Genomic DNA, 20861 nt, shown 5'->3' with positions numbered 1-20861 from the left:
ATCGCAGGTGCTAGAGTATAGAATCATAAAAGTAAAACAATTGGAACATCAAACTCAAAATCAAGCAAGACCCAATGTGTCGACTTGCAAATTCATATTACATATCAAGCATGTCCTGGCACACAACAATGACTCAATGATAAAGAGTTGGTTCTATTTTTAGTGAATGTTGGGTTACCCATTTCGGCAAATAATTTGTTACTACATGGTATGGTTTATTAGTGTTGTTTCTACTTGTATTTTTGATATCCATTTGATCAGGACTTTCCTGTACGAATTTTCCGCGTATTTTCTCATATGTCCCTTTTGACTACTGATGGACTTTGAAAGATTAATTAAAATTGAGAATGGAAATGGGGAATGTGTCAAAGAGACAACAACCCGACCAAATAAAAAACAACAGCAGAAGGTCACCAACAGGTCTTCAATGTAGCGAGAAATTCCCGCACCCGGAGGCGTCCTTCAGCTGGTCCCTTAACAAATATATACTAGTTCAGTGATAATGAACGCCATACTAATTTCCAAATTGTACACAAGAAACTAATATAAAAATAATACAAGACTAACAAAGGCCAGAGGCTCCTGACTTGGGACAGGCGCAAAAATGCGGCGGGGTTAAACATGTTTGTGAGATCTCAACCCTCCCCCTATACCTCTAACCAATGTAGAAAAATAAACGCATAACAATACGCACATTAAAATTCAGTTCAAGAGAAGTCCGAGTCTGATGTCAGAAGATGTAACTAAAGAAAATAAACAAAATGACCATAATACATAAATAACAACAGACTACTAGCAGTTAACTGACATGCCAGCTCCAGACTGTTTAAATTATTAAGCTTAAGTCCACCACCTGTTGTCCAGGCAGTCTCTTGAAAGTCAGAAGCATCGTCAGTTGGCTTTTTTCTAATCATCTTCATTTCACGTGTTGTTTTTTATTTATTTATCTGAAAGACTTTACTTCATTCATATTTTTGGATTGATGTTGATATTGGACCAAATTTTGGTTCTAGACTATAAGCAGACGTTTATCTCAGCAGTTTTGATTTTGTCATCTATAAGAAATAGGTGGTCATGTCAACATGGAAATCCTACAGGCACCCGTCTCTGGACCATGACTCATTTTATTTTTAAAGTATATAGGAACAAAGATTTCAAGAATAAGCGCCTAAGGTAAATCATAAAGGTAGACGCATGTACCTGACAGTCTGTGATACTGTTAATTTTATGTTAAGATTGAAAGACAGACCTTTTGAAAATGTCCCTGGTGTGAAAAACATCGAGGGCAATTGGTTCATTATATTATGCTTTTAATATTCATAAAAATGTAGCCTTTGTATTCACACATGAATATATCAAATAGATACAGTAACGATAGCACATCATAACATATAGATTGTGTTAATCCTATGCTTACCTTTGAATCACATTCTTTTGAAGGATGTTTAATAGTTGTAACAAAATAGTGGCGCATACATCTGTTTTCTCGTTTTACAGTTTCAACTGTTACAAATCCAATGTAAAACATAGTCCATACAAATATTAGTCCATTTTCCATCTGGCGATATACCATGATATGTCATCTGCATAAATAAAAATATATGTTTAATGACAATTGTGTGTAAATATTCGTGGTCATTTGAAAAATTCCACACCACGTGAAATATTTATCTTAATAGTTTGCATGAAAGTTTTAGATAAATTGACAAAAATGTTTTAAATGCTAGAATTTGTTTAATCTATTAGTGGGGAGTTGAATTAACCATTTATTATAATACAACAAGTGTTTTACCGTGTGAAATACTTGTTGCTGATAAGGTTAACATTGTTTACAGAAATTTGTAGCTGACAGGTATATAAATTAATAATTCTTAAAACACATTAGCGACGGATAGAACACTTAAAATGTGTCAGAACTATGACAATTCTAAATATTATGTTATCGATAACTTCAAACTTTCACTGATCAAAAACTTTGTTGAAAAACTACTAAATGATGTAACGAAATATTTGACGTTTCAATTACCCCTTTGAATAAGCTACTGTACAGCTCGAGAATACGGTTGACTTATTTTTCGCGGAATCAATGCCCTTGGACGAAAATAATACTGTCCATTTTTTTTTAAAGTGCCTTACGATCTGCATTATTTTGGTTCAATGGGGGTATAATGATGACTTACACATGTTACAGGTCATGTTTGCGGTTCGCTCTGGCTGACCGATATTTATGGAATTTCGTTTTTGTGAATTAACATTGTTCAGAAAATCAACTTTAGCCTTCAAGTTTTTTTTCTAGAAACTATATATCCTTGACAAGACTTTTTAACAACTAACTAATATGTAGAAATATTGTTATCAATGGACTTCTCTCGACAATTAAACCCTTAGGGAGATAACTCTTGAAATCAGCAAATTTACATGTGTAAAAGACAAGTTTTTATTAGCTCACCTGGCCTAAAAGGCCATGTGAGCTTTTCTCATCACTTGGCGTCCGTCGTCGTCGTCGTCGTCGTCATCGTCTGTCGTCGTTAACAATTTTTCAAACATCTTCTCCTCTGAAAATACTGAATGGATTTGAATGAAACTTAGCATGATTGTTCCTTAGTATATCCTGCACAAAGTGTGCGCTTCGATTTTTGATCCGTCAAAAAACATGGCTGCCGTTACTTAAAATAGAACATAGGGATCAAATGCAGTTTTTGGCTTATATCTAAAAAACGAAAGCATTTAGAGCAAATCTGACATAGATTAAAAATGTTCATTACATCAAGATCTATCAGCCCTGAAATTTTCAGATGAATCAAACAAACCATTGTTGGGTTGCTGCCACTTAATTGGTAATTTTAAGGAAATTTTTCAGTTTTTGGTCATTATCTTGAATATTATTATAGATAAAGATAAACTGTAAACAGCAAAAATGATCAGCAAAGTAAGATCTACAAATAAGTTAACATGACCAAAATTGTCAATTGACCCCTTAAGGGGTTATTGTCCTTTAATGACAATTTTTCACAATTTGTTCATCATATTTGCTAACTTTAAAAAATCTTCTCCTCTGAAACTACTGAATGGATTTGAATGAAACTTAGCATGATTGTTCCTTAGTATATCCTGCACAAAGTGTGCGTTTCGATTTTTGATCCGTCAAAAAACATGGCCGCCGTTACTTAAAATAGAACATAGGGGTCAAATGCAGTTTTTGGCTTATATCTCAAAAACGAAAGCATTTAGAGCAAATCTGACAAAGATTAAAAATGTTTATTAGATCAAGATGTATCAGCCCTGAAATTTTCAGATGAATCAAACAAACCATTGTTGGGTTGCTGCCACTTAATTGGTAATTTTAAGGAAATTTTGCAGTTTTTGGTCATTATCTTTAATATTATTATAGATAAAGATAAACTGTAAACAGCAAAAATGATCAGCAAAGTAAGATCTACAAATAAGTTAAATGACCAAAATTGTCAATTGACCCCTTAAGGGGTTATTGTCCTTTAATGACAATTTTTCACAATTTGTTCATCATATTTGCTAACTTTAAAAAAATCTTCTCCTCTGAAACTACTGAATGGATTTGGTTGAAACTTAGCATGATTGTTCCTTAGATTATCCTGCACAAAGTATGTGCTTCGATTTTTGATCCGTCAAAAAACATGGCCGCCGTTACTTAAAATAGAACATAGGGGTCAAATGCAGTTTTTGGCTTATATCTCAAAAACAAAAGCATTTAGATTGAATCTGACATGGGGTAAAAATGTTCATTAGGTCAATATCTATCAGCCCTGAAATTTTCAGATGAATCAAACAACCCATTGTTGGGTTGCTGCCACTTAATTGGTAATTTAAAGGAAATTTTGCAGTTTTTGGTCATTATCTTGAATATTATTATAGATACAATTAAACTGTTAAAGCAAAAATGTTAAGCAAAGTTAGATCTACAAATAAGTTAATTTGACCAAAATTGTCAATTAACCTCTTAAGGAGTTATTGCCCTTTAAAGATTTTTTTCACAATTTGTTCATCATGTTGACTTACTTTAAAAAATCTTCTCCTTTGAAACTGCTGTATCAATTTCAGCCAAACTTGAGCAAGGCTAAACGAGATTCAGAGTTTCAGAGTATCTAGTATAAATTTTATATTTCATTTCCTTGTATGTCAAGAAACATAGCTCCTATGGCTAAAATAGAACATAGGAGAAAATGATTTTTTTTTTGCTTTTGAAGAAAATAGGACGATTCAAAGAACATTTAAATAAATTGAAAAGCCAAAATAATCATTGATGAGAGATTAAACCAAAAAAATTCAGGTGAGCGATTCAGGCTCTTGAGAGCCTCTTGTTTTGGGAAGCAGGGCCGACAGATGGTATAAAAATTAAGCTAGCTAAAGTAGTCGACTCGTGGTTGTTAGTCAATGTCTGACAGCTTAATCCACAAGTGAACATCAGTTTCTTGTTTCAATGTCTCGTGTTGTGTGTTGTGGACTGTTATTTGCTTCTTTGTCTTCCTTACGTCTTGTCTGTCATTCATCGTGTTATTTTTTTGTGAGTGCCCTTGATATCGATATTAATGCTTTTTATGACATCTATAAAGTCCATATCTTTCAAACTATGTCTGATATATTATCGTTTTAAAGGACTTCTTGACAAATTCGAAATAACCAATATCAAAATAAATTTGTAAGCGCACAATATTTATATTATTCGGCTACATGAATAGGAAAATATCTTTCTTTTAAACATGTTTCAATTATCTGATGCTTTATTAAGTTTGGTGCACTAATTTTACTTCAAGACGATATTGGAATTATGTATGTAATATATTCACACGGATTAATACCTGACAATCTACAGATAGCCACTTGACAACTTAATCCACTACACTTGATAAACAGTCAACTGTGGTTTAAACAAAATTACCCTATGTACGTAAGCATGTGTTAAAAGTTAACTTAAATTGCTTTAGAAGAAAAACATTGGACATTCTCTCTTTTGTATTCATCATTTATACATTATTAAAAGTCGTAACGTCCAATGACCGGTATCACAGATAGTTTAATTATATATACCTGGATAAAAAAAAACTTCAAATATCGGCCACTTTAAATATAACCGACTGATAAATTTGCTCAATAGTTCATGTTGAAGTTGAAACATTACTATAGTATTGCATCCCCTTTCATTTACATATCATAATTTGGGTAGAAACTTTGGTCACTTATGACTAGGCACAGAATATTCATTTTAAAATCAAGAACAACAAAATTAAATTAAAGATTCACTTTAGTATACGGTAAACATCATTCGTTTATTCCCTTCTGCACTCTTTGAATGTCTATGCAATAATAAGTCACGCTCAAGCGTATACTAACTTCTGTCCCCCAGAGAGAAGGCCAGTGCTTTCATGTAGGCTTGTTCCTATGGTTAAGTATATACAAAACAAAATATAAATTTACATACCAGAAACTATAGAACCTCTTCTTTAAAATAAGTTTCCTAAAATGTAAATCCTTTCCCTTTTTTCTCGAATTCATTTCTTTTGTAAAATTATAAACCTGTTTAATTTCACTTTTTTAATTCTATAAATTGAAAATCATGGTATATCAGTATGGCAACTATTTTTCTTCGCAAGTCACTAAAATTATATTCTGTTGCAAACTAAATGCTAATTATATTCGTCTTTTAAGAAAGATTAAGTGAGTTAAGCCGTATATTTATCTTGCTATTTAAAATAATTCTACTAAATTTATCTTTTTTCTATTAGATTTATATTGGGAATCTTATTACTTTTGTCGTCACATGACTGATAGAGATTCAACCACTTCTCAACCAGTTAAATTTGCCGTGGTAATTGCAAAACACATGCAGTGCTTTACGCCTTTAATTTCTCTTCACAGCACGCGCATCAAAAGGATTTATCATGACCTCACGCATCAAGAGTATTTTTGTTTTTCACGGAAAATATAATAATTTATTAATGAACTCCAATGAAGTCTAGACAACGTCGAATTACAGCGAAATAAATTCAATAATGAATTTAACAAACTTTTATAAGACCTGCAAATTCTAATGATTTGGCTCGTTAATGATGTTACATCAAAAGATTATACAGATCTTGTAGACTTTCTGCTTCTCAAAAATATCATACCTATAAATTAACAAAATTGCAAGAGTCATCGGAAATCTGAAGACGCCTTCTTATTCTGTAATCGTGTAACCTCAATAATACAGATTACAGCCGATTGCATTGAGTGTGTGGGCAAAGTTAATATCATTGGTAAGCTTGCTTTCTAGCTGAACCGTGAAGTCATTATTAGGTAAGGTAAAGTACCCTCCATTAAGAGTGATTGGTTCAAAAGATTTATACAATTTATCTGTCTGTTGGACTAAGCTACTTCGAAAGGAGGGTAGCATACTTGACATATTAATGACTTCACGGTTCAGCTAGCAAGCAAGCTAACCAAATATACAACATTTGCATACACACTCGTTGAAATCGGCTGTAACTGCTTAAATTATTTAATGACATCGTTTTATTGTCTAGCTTGACGGAGTCAAAAAGCGAGACAGGTATGCTGTTTCCGACGTCGAGACGACGACGGCGGCGTCAACAATGTATAAGTTTGTTATTAGGTCTTGTGTATGGTAAACCACTAATGGTAGGTCCATGGTATTTGGTATGCAGTTGTATTAGTTTTGGCACATTTCATTACCATGGAGATTATTTGGCCCCGCCCTTTAGTTATGGTGTATTGACTTTGAAACTTTTGCTTAGTTTTCATGTATTGGTTTGTGATAAGGTCTAGTTTATGGTGAACCGCTAGTGGTAGGTCAATGATATTTGGTTTGCAGTTGTATTAGTACTGGCACATTTCATTACCATGGAAATTATTTGGCCCTGCCCCCTCAGTTATGGTTTATTAACTTTGAAACTTTTACTTAGTTTTCATGTATTCATTTGTGATTAGGTCGAGTTTATGATGAACCACTAGTGGTAGGTCAATGTTATTTGGTATGCAGTTTGGTTACATCTTCTGACATCAGACTCGAACTTCTCTTGAAATGAATTTTAATTTGCGTATTGTTATGCATTTACTTTTCTACATTGGCTAGAGGTATAGGGGGAGGGTTACAAACATGTTTAACCCCGCCGCATTTTTGCGCCTGTCCCAAGTCAGGAGCCTCTGGCCTTTGTTAGTCTTGTATTATTTTATTTTAGTTCCTTGTGTACAATTTGGAAATTAGTATGGCGTTCATTATCACTGAACTAGTATACATTTGTTTAGGGGCCAGCTGAAGGACGCCTCCGGGTGCGGGAATTTCTCGCTACATCGAAGACCTGTTGGTGACCTTCTGCTGTTTTTTTTTTCTATTGTTGGGTTGTTGTCTCTTTGACATATTCCCCATTTCAATTCACAATTTTAGTTGTATTAGTACGGGGCGCCGAATGGAACTCTTGTGGTTTTGTACAAAATTCAATTATGTCATAACAGAATCATTTTTGTCTTACAAAACTATGTGATACAGATTTGTTTTAAGAGAACTTCAAGTTTGTGATGACAAAATTCATTTTTGTTATGACAAAATTGATTTTTGTCATGAATAGGTATGCATATATAAACTTACTTGAATACAAAATTTACTTTTGTGTTGAATTTTCACTTCTGTTTTAACAAAACGCAATTTTGTCTACACAAAAAATAAACAAAAACATGAATTTTGTCTACAAAAATTAATTTTGTGTCACAAAAGTCAATTTTGTAAACATAAAAACTAAACAAAAAATTGAATTATGTGTTTATTTTTGTGTAGTCAAAATTGACTTTTGTGAAAAAATATCAGTTTTGTATGCAAATTAGTTAACAGAATCCAAACTAAACTAATTTGCATACAAAATTGACTTTTGTCGCCCAATTTTCAAATTTGGTAACAATAGTCAAGTCTATGTAACAAAAATGAATTTTGTTATGTGACAAACTGACTTTTGTCCACTGAAAGATAATTTTGCATGACAAAATTTTAAATTTGTAGTATGCTAAAAATTTTGTTAAACTGAACTCATTTTTGTTGACCAAAAGTCACTTTTGTCCGTACAAAATTGAATTTCGAGTACAAAACCACAAGAGTCCCATTCGGCGCACCGTACTACCGTTGTCATATTTTAAATATTAAACCAGCTCAGATCGGTCAGAACTTTTTATTGGGACTGTATTTCCACGCATTTGTTTAACATCTCAACTGTCACCAACTTTTGTGAATTTAATTCCTATTTTTATTTTGGCATATCTTTGTAGTCTTTGTGCCGTGTTCGGGAATTTTAAAATTGCACCAGCGTTCTCTTAAATTGTATGAATTTCAAGATTTTGATAGTCTTAATTTGAATTGACATGATTCATTTGACATCGTGCAATTACCGAGGAAGGATATCTGTTATCCGAAATATCTAACATATTGTTCGTTTTATAGTGTTTTTTGGTGATGTTGTACCCTTTAAGACTTGTTAATGAAATGTTGATCGGAGTTCAGTATTTTTGTGATTTTTTATAGCCTATCATGAATTCTGTGAAAGACTGTTGCTGCACTCAAGAAATCTTTTAAACAAAGACAAAGGTGTTTTAATCAGACAGAGAGTAACAAAGGGAGGAATTTCAAAATAAATGAATTAAATGAAAGAATATGAGAATAACACATTGATAGTATAAAAGGTTGATTCTATATTATGTTAATACAAGAATACAAAAAATTGTTATTGTAAATTATGATGCCCGATAATTTGAGCAGTACATTTAAGTTTAATTTCATACAAGTGATTACATATTGATTATACTATGATTATTTAACCATTGAACAAAATCAAAGCAGAATAATCTCAACAGGAATCGTATGTATAGTTGTACAATATAATGTAGATGGACAATCTGCCGGTGACTAAATTGCTTCTAGAATTAAATTTCTCTCTTTGAATGAGTTAACAATATTAAACTTTTTTTTAAATATAACTCCTCAGATTAACCATATTAATTTTGATTTATTTACGAGGCTTTTAAAGTTTCTGTTAACTTCATTTAAGTAATTTACATATTCAGATCTTTTATTTTTTAAAACAAGGCAGCGAAGAAGAAAATGAATTTCATCTCCAACTTCAGTGTTGCATAATTAACATATTCTATCCTCCACCTAAAGCCCCACATATCTGCCTCTTTCAATTTCTAATTTATGTGCAATGACTCTGAACTTAGTGAGCAGTCGTCTTTCATCCTCATCGGAAATTAGTAAGTATTTTTTAACATAACATACAAGTCTGCAGTTACAGTTTTTAAAACATCGATTAGATTTATTACTATGATCCTGGATTTTACCAAATTTGGACAGAAGCTTCTTACAATAAAAAAATAGTATCGAGAGGAATGTATTCATTTTCCCCCTCATTTCAAGTAATAAAATGGAGTTATCCCTGCGAAAGTTTTAAAGTTTTAAAACGACGTGGTTTTACTGGCTTGTTCACTGTCATGCATATACAATATGTGCCCAGGAAAAACATGCATCAATTGTCAAAACACGCTCTTATCAGCGATATCATCAAACGAGACTTGTCACCATATTTGTATTTACCATAAAGACCATTGCGGATACCAATAGCACGGTGGGTATGGTTGTCCTGCGAGAGAACGTACTGTGCTGGTGATTCGGTCCTGACGGGTGCTGGTGGGTTCTGATTCTGTGCTGGTGGGTTCGTTTACATTGTATCAGAACGGCAATAAAACGTCTGTTTTGTTGCTTAATTTTTCTCTGATGCCTCATAAGTACCATGCAAAGTATATTACAACAATATTATATGCAAAAGTCGTGCAAGTTCGTTTAACGGAATTGTCCTGACGCGGTGCTGGTGATAAGAAAAACGGTCCTGGTTCTGTGCTTTGATGTCCTGGTTCTGTGCCTTTATATTTTAGTTAAAAGTGGCATATATTCAAGATCATTGATGCTGTTCTGTTATTGATTAATTAACTGTTGCCTGCTTTCTTGAAATTGACATTGTTTTGAATCCGTTTACTGTTATTATGCAAGAAGAAATACCCCAATTTTTTTAAATTTTTTTTTAAATTAACTTTTCTGTAATCTTATTTATTGGCCTGTTAATGGAACCCTTCTTGTCCCCTTTTAAGATAATAAAATATGTTTACGATTTTCGGGATTACGATCATTTTGCAAGATCACCAAAATACGTTGTAATTTATACAATACTTATATAAAGCAGATGATGTGGTATGTTTGTTGTCAATGGACAAGTTTCCTTAAGAAACCAAAGGAAGTATGTGTTAATAACCATACGTCATCGTAATACCTTGAACAATAACCCATTAAGGGACGACATCAAAAGTTCAATGAAGGATAAAAAAAAAATATTCACATAGTTTTTTCACTGACCCCCCTACCCGGATAACCAAATCTTGCAGCACTTCAACCCCCCACCCCCAAACTAGTTGAATTAAGTTTTTTTTTTTTTTTTTATCTTACATTGATCTTTTGATGTCGTCCCTAAATAAAAATGTAAAAGGATACCGTTTTGCATAAACATGGAGAGAAAAAATATAGAACAAAGAACTTTCTGAGCGTTTGATACATATGTCTTAAGCAGCTTAAATCACATTTTTTTGTGCACAATTGAGTGCTGACTATAAGAATGACAATAGTATTGCGTTTTTTTTGTTTTGTTTTTTTGGGGTGGGGGGATGGGGATAAGTAAGAGCGAGGTTGCAGTAAAAGTTTTAAGCTTGGAATAATTTCCCGTAAGATTAAAAATGTGTATTTTAAAAGAAAAATGTATCTTATAGCCATTAAGAATCGCTTGCTGTATCTGTAAGATTTTTTCAAAATAACTTTTTTGTGTGAACGGTTATCAGTTTTTTTTTTTCGAAAGTTCGATAGAACACTAAAACAAATCACTAAAGGGCAGACTAGAATATGTCAGAGAATGAAGACGAGATAACCTAGAGACCAATATAAACAAAACTAAGATTTCTTAGCTTTTTCATTTCAAAATTCCAAAATAAATAAATATTTTTGATAAAGAATTACGGGGGAGGAAGTGAACAATGTGTCCTACTTTACTATATTTAAATATTTTTATGAATAAAAATCAAATGTGCCTTAATTATAATTGAAAATAAGTAAATGGAAAAATACCTAACTAAAATACACTTTTATTTTAATATTGGTAATATCACTAAGCTTTTAAGTTTTGTGTGTCAAACACACCATCTCTGTAGTAATGACTCCATACTAATTTTTTCACTTCATCCATATTTTTCTGCATTTTTTTATATTGTGAATTCTTAGTATTATTATATTTAAATGTAGCCTTAATTTATATTTAAAAAAACCGAATCTAAAGCCAGATATATCAAACATTTTTGTTTCCATCTATCCGTTTTTATGACAGTAACAATCAACGTAAACACGCCTGGAAAGTAAAATGCGTAAAAAGGGTACATTATCCTTAAAAATCTATTTAAAAGTATTTGAAACTAACGTTTGCTTTGTTAATTGCGCATTTCAAAATTCCCCAAGGGTTACTGGGAAATAGAAATATGGTCACTTGGTCTTCTCCTGACCGGCAGTAAAACGCTTGCCGAAGTGGGGCGTCCGTTTGGCTGTGCGGGATGTATCAAGTTCGCAGTCTCGTCCTTTCAGAATGGAGACGTTAAATCCGATGTCTCGTGTAAAGAGAGTGCAACGCTTTTTGCACGTTAATAACCCTTGCAGCAACTCTTTGAGGGGTCCGTAGGTGGCCTGCTGCAAGGCAAAATTTCTGTTCCTATCCAATACATCCTCATTTTACAGTGGCAGTCCAAAATTCCACGACTATTGGCCTCTTTTATGACAAGACCTACCTATTGTATTTATTGTGAACTTGTTCTCGTCCTGAATATGCATGAAATATTTGCCACTGGACGTTAAGCAACCAACAATCAATCAATCAATAGCTTCATACTCCCAATTGAGTTTAAAAATGAAATTCTTAGATTAAACACCTACATTTAACTTTAAAAGGTCATAACAGTTTGAAACAATACAAATCTACACACACACACACACACACACTGGCTTAATTTCAAATGGTTATCAACCTAAATCGCTATAAGATCATATATAAGCTCGAGGGGTCGTGTGAGGTTCATGTATTGTCTTGGCGTCCGCAATTACAAAAAGATCTTTTCTGAAATTACTTGACCAAATGTTACCAAATGATTTTTCAAGAGCGAATCTAAGAAAAATAATATTCATCAACAAACATGACCACTGTCTGTTAAAATGTATTCCAGTTTTTAGTTACAGCCGATTCCATCGAGTATATAGGCAAACATAATATCTTTGGTTAGCTTGCTTGTTAGCTAAACCGTACCCTCCTTTCGAAGTAGCCTGGTCCTACAGACAGAAAGATGAGTCATTTGTCGGACTAGTATACTCTTAAAGTAGGGTAGTTTACATAACCTAACAATGACTTTTCTGTTCATCAAGCAATATAACCAAAGATATTCCCTATGTCTTCACACTCATTGAAAACGGCTTTAATATTGCAAAAGTTCAAGCAATTAGGGCAAAACTTTCCGAGTAAAAAAAAATCAAAATGTCTTTCCACCTTGCACATTTCAGATCATTCAGATCAGATAACGAAACTGGGTCCAGCAACATTTATAAGCAATTTAAGATTTTGACCCTCACAGTTTCCATTCACCTTCCATTCATGATCATTAAATTGAACTGTAAAACATTTCTTGGTACCTTCTTAATTCCTTTATAAGTCTCATGTAAACATAATTATGACAATAACTGTTGTGAGCACAAGATTCAATGCACACTTTAAAGTTCTGCTTCATCAAGCATTCAAATGTGAACTTAAGTTTTGAGACTTTTAATCGACACGATTGAGATTTTTGTATATGAGAACATGGTTTATCTATTAGTTGAAAATGCTGCTTTGAACTAGCTTTCAGTACCTGCGAGCATTCGTTGTTCAATAATGTGTGGCTTTGTGTAATTATTTAATGTGATAAATTGTTGTGTTGGTACACAACTGTAACAATGAAGGAGGAAATGAGGAGGGTTGGTTGGGTGGAAGTGGGGAGGGGTATGCGGAGCGCTGACAAACATGTCTATGCGGCATGGGCTTTGATCATTGTTGAGGCATCAATGTAAGGGGCATTTAATATCTTAATAAAACTATTCTTATTTTAGATACTATATATTGTTCTCTGATATTAGACGAAAGATGTTGCCCTTTTATGTAATTATGTTATACAAGTTACGATCATTTGAAAACACTTATTAAACAGCCAAATGGATGCACAAGAGCTAAATAGGAGTAATAGATCCTATTGACAACAATTATCTGCCCAATTTTATTGATTTTGTAACATTTGTTTCAAATATGACCAACTTCTAATCCAAAATCACCAGCACCGTATCAGGACCCACCAGCACAATGACAGGACCCACCAGCACAGTATCAGGACATGAGTAAATTGAGAAAATGCAAAATTTTTATAAATTGCAATGTTTTTTTACAAAATAGTTTTGTCGTGTGGATTGCGGTATAGAAAGCGGACTCTATGAGCATTTTTGTTTTATTTTTTCAGTTCGAGATTTTCTGAAAATGAGCATTTTTGTGTTACGCTTACTGAAACAGTTTAGAGGGTTAACTTTTCAATGGTTTATATATGAACCCATAAGAAACAAAATTGAAAAATCTCAACTGTTTTCTTCCATTTTTTATTAGTGAAAACGTCAAAAATCATCATTTTCGTCTTTGTTTACATTTTTTCATTGATCACCAGCACCCGTCAGGACCGAATCACCAGCACAGTACGTTCTCTCGCAGGACAACCATACCCACCGTGAATAGTGTATCATCGTCTGCTTACCCTACCGGATCACCTGAGATCACCCCAGGTTTTATGCGATTCTTTTTCTGTGTTGTGCTTTATACACTTGATTGCCTTTTCGTCGTCTTTCAACTAATTTGTTTTTCAAGGGTATCATTGTCAAGTTTCCCTATGCATTATGAGTTTTGCATATCGCCTTGGCACTTAACTGATTCCTTCTTTTTTTAAAATGAGAGGGGTGATTCTTATGCTATTTGCAAAAGCTGTTTATTATAGTCGCAAACTAGAAAAGTTTTCTTACTATTGCTTGTGGACTTTTGATAATGTTTTTGAATAAACTTACTTACTTTGTGTTATTATGTTGCTACACAAGTTACACACAAACCCAATTGGTCGGTATAAAGGACAGAGAGCATCGAATATCAGTTAGTACGCAATGATTACACAAAACTAATATGCGTTGTTTTCACTGTTTAATTATTCAACTATTCAACTGAAGGAATTATCATAATGGTTAAATAGGCGAATATGATAAGTAACAATTAACTTTTGTTTCTCCTTTTGGAATATAATTATAAAACATAAATAGGAAATTAACAGTACGGAAAGTAAGCAGCGCAGAATTGACGAAATATTTATGACTGAAATTTTAATAATCAATTTTAAGACTTAACTTTGATTTAACTACCCTGTTGTAATATTACAATACATATGTACGTTCACCCATGCAATCACAATCGCATGCATATAAAAAGTAAAATCACAAAAATACTGAACTCAGAGGAAAATCAATTTGGAAAGTCCATAATCACATGGCAAAATCAAAAAACAAAACGCATCAAAAACGAATGGACAAGAACTGTCATATTCCTGACTTGGTACAGGCATTTTCAAATGTAGAAAATGGTGGATTAAACCTGGTTCTATAGCGCTAACCCTCTCACTTTAATAACAGTCTCATCAAATTCCGTTACATTTACATGATGCGTTAAATAAACAGTCACAATCAATAAAATAGTCAAAATATGGGAACATCAGTCATCATCGTATAACAATTTAACAGGACACAACAACATCTACTATCTACGAACACATGGATCTACTTGAGTGTCCGACGTCAGAAAAATTATATACGTCACATAAATTTGTCGTTCAATGTGCATACAAACAATTTTAAAATTTACATAGGCAATGTACGCATACAGGGTTAAAAAATCAAAAGTATGTAAGAATAAATTACAGAAATAGACCGAGATTCAAACTAGTCCAAAAATTATACATAGAATATATGAGAATCCAAAACTTTTTAAAGGGAACAATTTAACAGGACACAATAACATCTACTGTCTAAGAACACATGGATTGATTTGAGTGTCTGACGTTAGAAAAATTATATACGTCACATAAATTTGTTGTTCAATGTGCATACAAACAATTTTAAATTTTTTTCATAGGCAATGTACGCATACAGAGTTAAAAAATCAAAAGTATGTAAGAATAAATTACAGAAATAGACCGAGATTCAAACCAGTTCAAAAGTTATACATAGAATTTATGAGAATCCAAAAATTGTCAATTCCACTACGCCATTGATTGATTTTGACGTTTGTGGTTCAACGTATATAGTAATTCATAATAGAAATATATCATAATGACATATTATAGACAAATATCATACTGACGGGATCTTTTAAAGTACAGAGTCATGTGTAAGTGTCATGGTATATGATTGATTGATTGATTGTTGATTGCTTAACGTCCAGTGGCAAATATTACATGCATGTTCAGGACGAGAACAAGTTAACAATAAATACAATAAGTAGGTTTTGTAATTGAGGTTCTCCGGGATGATGGTTGGCAAAATTTGGACTGCCACTGGAAAAGGAGGGTACTTAGTATATTGAATAACTTTGACTTGCAACAGACCAACTCCGGATCCCTCAAAGAGTTGTTGCAAGTATTCTTAACGTGCAAATAGTGTGGTACTGTCTCTTTATACTAGGCATCGGTTTTAACGTCCCCATTCTGACCGGACGGGTCTATGGTATAAACCACCCTTCAGCATAATATGATTTAATTCAACTAGATCATGTAGAAAAATCCTTGATTTTGATTTATATGAATATAAGTTTATTGCCTAGTTTGTAAAAAGAAAGCTATTAGTAAGATAGTGTTGTAGAATTTCGAAAAAAAATATAACAAAAGTACTGAACACCGAGAAAAATTCAAAACAGAAAGTTCCTAATCAAATGGTAAAATGAATACACAACAACTGTCATATTCCTGACTTGATACAGGCAATATCAAATGTAGATGGATGAATTGAACCTGATTTTATAGCGCTTAACCTCTCAACTGTATGACAGTCACATCAAATTCCATTATATTTACATCAATGCGTGAACAAAACAGACATAAAAGGTAAAATAGTCAAAATATGGGTACAGCAGTCAACACTATGTCACAATTTCAAAACAAACAAATATTTAATAAAAAAAAAAAAAAATCTATAAAATTTAAAACCACAATCATTGTTTCACGTAATTGAAGTCAGAAACTGTAAACGTCACAAAGGGAGAAATATAAAATAATGTTGTCGTTCAAAGTATTTTGAAAAAAATATACATTTTCACATGGGGAATTAATTTACAGATTCGAATTGTTTCCAATAATAATATGGAATTGAAAGTTAATTTACATAACCCGGGCTTAATGTTGAATAATAAAAAAAGTAAATCAGTCATTTTCTTGGCAAAAAACCAAGACCGAAAGTATGGTCAAGAACTATTATTATTATTTTTAGACAGCTTGGGGGAATCCTCCTAGGATTGATCATTCCAACACTCTCTGATTCGTTTACTCGAAAGAAATGGAAGTAATTTAAAAAAAGAAAGAAGTAATGTAGGGTAAAGGATTAATGAAACGACATAGACAATGCTTAGTGGAGATTCTCAAAATGTGTGATTTCAAATTCAAACGCAGTAAGTAAAAGTAATTATGAACTCTCTGTATTTTAGCATAGAAATCTACTAAGCAGTATAATTTTAACTGCATAGTAAGTTATTATGAACTCTCTGTATTTTAGCATAGGAATCTACCAAGCTGTTTAATTTATGACAGCACTAAAATGACTGATACGGTAATTAACGTTCACCCTCTGAATTCTTTATAAATCTTAAATTTCACGGTCAGTAAAATATTAACAGATGATATTGAAAATAGAAATAGATATTGTTTCTTAGTTTGATGATATTAATAGAAAAACACACAAATATACATACTGTACACTCTTAATCAGTGACGAGGGGTTCTTTGAGGGGAGATTAGTTTTTATAATTAACAGGGCAATTATTGTATTTCTTATTTTGTAAATTAGAAGATACCATTTTTTTTTTATATGTGATACGCATGTTATATTATTATCTTATTTACAAAACATGCAAAATGAGGTTAAATCTGAAAAAAGAATGATTGATTCAAACATTGTTTTGTATTAGCTATATATGTAAACCAAAGAAGCACATACGTGTGTTTGATTATTGGCATTTGCATATCGTATACGATAGCATGTTTATTATGTGATACGAAAATATTATGCATTGTAGCATAGACATATGTTCAAACCTGAAACCGACGATCGAGATAACCATAATAACATGGCAACAGTCTGAATGAAGACACTTGTATATAGAACTACTAGCGTACTCTCACTGAGCCGACCTGTTTTAATTTACTGTTACTAAAAAGCAGCGTGATAAACAAAGAATCAACATAAAAAAGGAAAGAAATAAAATCCAGGACCTCACTTTTTTTAACTTGACTACATCAATTGTAAAACTAAAAAAAACAACAGTTTACCCAAATTAAAAGTAAAATAACAAAATGAGATTTAAAAAATACTTATTTCAAGTTGTTTTAATCAAATATGAAACTTTTATTTCTGTTCTGTTATTATCTATGATTATTATCATTGCAGTGTTTGTATAAACAAAATGGAAGATCTATCAAGTCGATTGTACTATTCTGTGGTCGATGACAATGCTAATGAACTTCGGAGACTTATAGAAAATGGAGCCGATGTGAATCAGATTTTCGAAGATTCTGATAGAATCAGTACAAAAACTATTTTACATATCGCAAGTGAAAAAGGGAGACTAGATTGTGTGAAAGTTCTTCTGGAAAATGGTGCCTCGGTTAATGTTCGAGATCCATGGGGTAGTACGCCACTTAGATTCTGCATAAACGCAGAAAATGAAAAAATAGCTGAACTTTTGATTAGACAAGACAATGACATTGCCGATTCCAAGGACAAATATGGAAAATCGGTTTTACATGCTGCAGTAGAAGAAGGGTCAGAAAAGTTTGTGAATCTGTTTCTTCGCAATGGCGCTGATGTTGATATAACCACAGACGTCGGGGTAACTCCTCTGATGACATTGATGACGACGAAAGGACTTGATAATTACTTTGTCATCATGAAAATACTAGTTAATGCAGGTGCTGATATCCATGCTCATGATTTTAGAGATAGAAGAACAGCATTGCATGTAAGATTATTTAAACAATTATACATGACAACACACGCGGAATATGCATGTGAAGACAAAGGAAAGACTTACTAGTAAATAAATTACTAAACACAAATACCCAGAGAGAAAAAAAATACTAGTACATATCTTGCGGCTTCATGTGGATTGCCATGAAACGTTTTTAGAGCATGGTAGTCTTCCTTTTATTTAAACATAAACGGTGAAATACGGCTTTATTTCATACTCCAAAGTAATTGCTATTTCATTTTTCAATCCACTACCTTCACAAGATAATCATTTAAACTACTAGAAGATATTAAATTGATATTGACATGTTTAAAGTGTGCTCCTCACCACCAATTCTTCATCGATTCTGAATTTATATCAACTATTTGTCGTTTCAGCTAGCTGCTATCACAAAGAAGGTAGATGCGGTCGAACTGTTGCTTAATCTCAAAGCTGATCCAAATGAACTGGATAAAGGTTTAAAAAGCCCACTAACCAACTTAATGTGTCATCATATTTCACTGAGAGGTCGAACAATTGCGGACATACAAGATGACGTCATGACTATAGTTGTTCTCTTGACTCAAGCAGGATCCAATTTGAACAATAATAAGACAGAATTCGCAAGTCCTTTGATAGTAGCAGTTTATCTGAAATGTTCACAATTGGTACGCTTTTTTCTTGATAGTGGTGCAAATGTCGATCTCAAATGTAAGTAAAAATTATAAAACAGTATGCGGAAAGTGTCACTAGGTTAAGCTTGTAACGTTTTTACAAATGATGTTTTAAATAGTATCATCTATTTGCTTTCAAAAATGCTAGTAATGTCATTCGGTGTCAATGTATTTGCGGTTGAAAACAAGGAGATATGGGAGTTGACGCAAATAAGACAGCAATACAATGCCGCAAAAATACATATGGAAATAAACTATCTTTTCGCCTTTAAAAATGATAATACCGGTAACTTAATAAATGAAAGACAAAAGCCAATGTTATCAAAATATGCTTTGTTTGTGTATTAAGCAAGAGAGAGGTGGAAAAGTTATATTCATAAGTCGAAGACAAATTGTGCAACGCAAATCTCACCAGGGTGGATTTCGTGTGCCTCGGACGAGTAAGTAGATCATGCTACGCGTGTGGTACCCGTCGTGTTGCTTATGTAAGTTCGTTTCCTTCCAAATCAAATACAATATTATAATAGATTTTATGTATTCTAAATGTTTATCATAACAGTTATATTCAATATTATCAATCAAGTGTTTCGCTATTCTAGTGCCTTTTTCTGGAGTGACGCCACTTTTGATTGCTGTAAAGCAAAACGACATCGATTCTATAAAAGCGTTGATAGATTGGAATTGCCGACTTGATATCGTTGGAAGATGTCGTATTCGTGGAGATGACCATGAACTTGATCCATTTGAACTTGCCATCGACCAAGCATGTTGGGATATTGTTGAAATGCTGTTGTTGGCTGGATATAATACGTCTAAACATTTGTATCTTCGAGATTTCGATTCTGATGCTGTTAGTCCATGTACTTTGAAAGATAATCCTGATATGTTGAATGTATTACGGTTGACTGCTTCGAAAACCAACACGTTAATGAAATGTTGCGCATTAGCGATTAACAAAGCTTTAAAATCAAACATTTCATGCAAAATAGATGCACTACCTCTGCCTATTAGTATAAGAGATTACCTAAAAAATCAATGATAACTACATATATATATATGATATTATATTGTACATACTCCATTTTCCTTTTCTTTATTGTGTAAGATTATATTTTCGTTAATTTCTTTAATTTTCGATACCAATTCTACCATAGTTATGTGATTGCTATAGTGATGATGCATTCCACAGGAAGATAACCATTCGGATTGTTCCGTATTATTTTAAATAAAGTTCGATCGTCAATTATCTTGTTATAATCAGAAAATAGCAAACCCCTGAATTAAAGTTATTTAAGTAATATCGTTATTCTTTCGTCGCTTTCATTTACACTTAACAAGAAACTACGGATTGCATTTTAAAATCATAATTTATAATATGAACAACAGTTTTAATATTAACCCTGCCCAGTAAATGTGCATGATGGGTTTTCAGTATTCATAATCTTTCGAATTTTTCTGGTATATAGAATTTAGTAAGTACTGCGAATACATGTCGCTAGTGAGTTTGTACATAAATACATCTTATCGATCAACCAGTTCGTGATGGTGACTGTAAACTTGCAACGCGTGGATTTCAGCCATTCTTCTTCGTAATTCTTTCGGATCAGGTTTTGCGTAGGAAGCGTAATTCCAAAACACTTAGGTATTTGTTGGGTAGTTATTTTTTTTCGTATTTAAATTGGAGATGTCTGTATTATAACATATTTTTTTGGCTAAACATTTATTTAATTTTCCATACATTTAGCAACAGGATTAGAAACGTCCAGGCGCAATG

General features: G+C 32.7%; 1 protein-coding gene across 2 annotated transcripts; it reads left to right on the top strand.

Annotated features, from left to right (window-relative positions):
• Nucleotides 1–16706: 16706 nt before the first annotated feature.
• LOC134709691 (putative ankyrin repeat protein RF_0381) lies at nt 16707–20146 on the top strand. 2 transcript variants are annotated; one of them, XM_063569840.1, is made up of 4 exons: nt 16707–16859; nt 17855–18425; nt 18812–19124; nt 19687–20146. In XM_063569840.1, the coding sequence occupies exons 2-4, from the start codon at nt 17871–17873 to the stop codon at nt 20124–20126; spliced, it is 1308 nt and encodes a 435-aa protein (XP_063425910.1). In that variant the 5' UTR covers nt 16707–16859; nt 17855–17870; the 3' UTR covers nt 20127–20146. The 2 variants fall into 2 exon arrangements, with proteins under 2 accessions (XP_063425910.1, XP_063425911.1); XM_063569841.1 differs by lacking the exon at nt 16707–16859 and adding an exon at nt 16955–17017.
• The last annotated feature ends 715 nt before the right edge of the window (nt 20147–20861 follow it).

Source organism: Mytilus trossulus, chromosome 3 (genome assembly GCF_036588685.1).
Source record: "Mytilus trossulus isolate FHL-02 chromosome 3, PNRI_Mtr1.1.1.hap1, whole genome shotgun sequence".
NCBI classification, from domain to species: domain Eukaryota; kingdom Metazoa; phylum Mollusca; class Bivalvia; order Mytilida; family Mytilidae; genus Mytilus; species Mytilus trossulus.
Note: the sequence above shows the minus strand (reverse complement) of the source record. Positions and strands in the feature narration are given on the sequence as shown.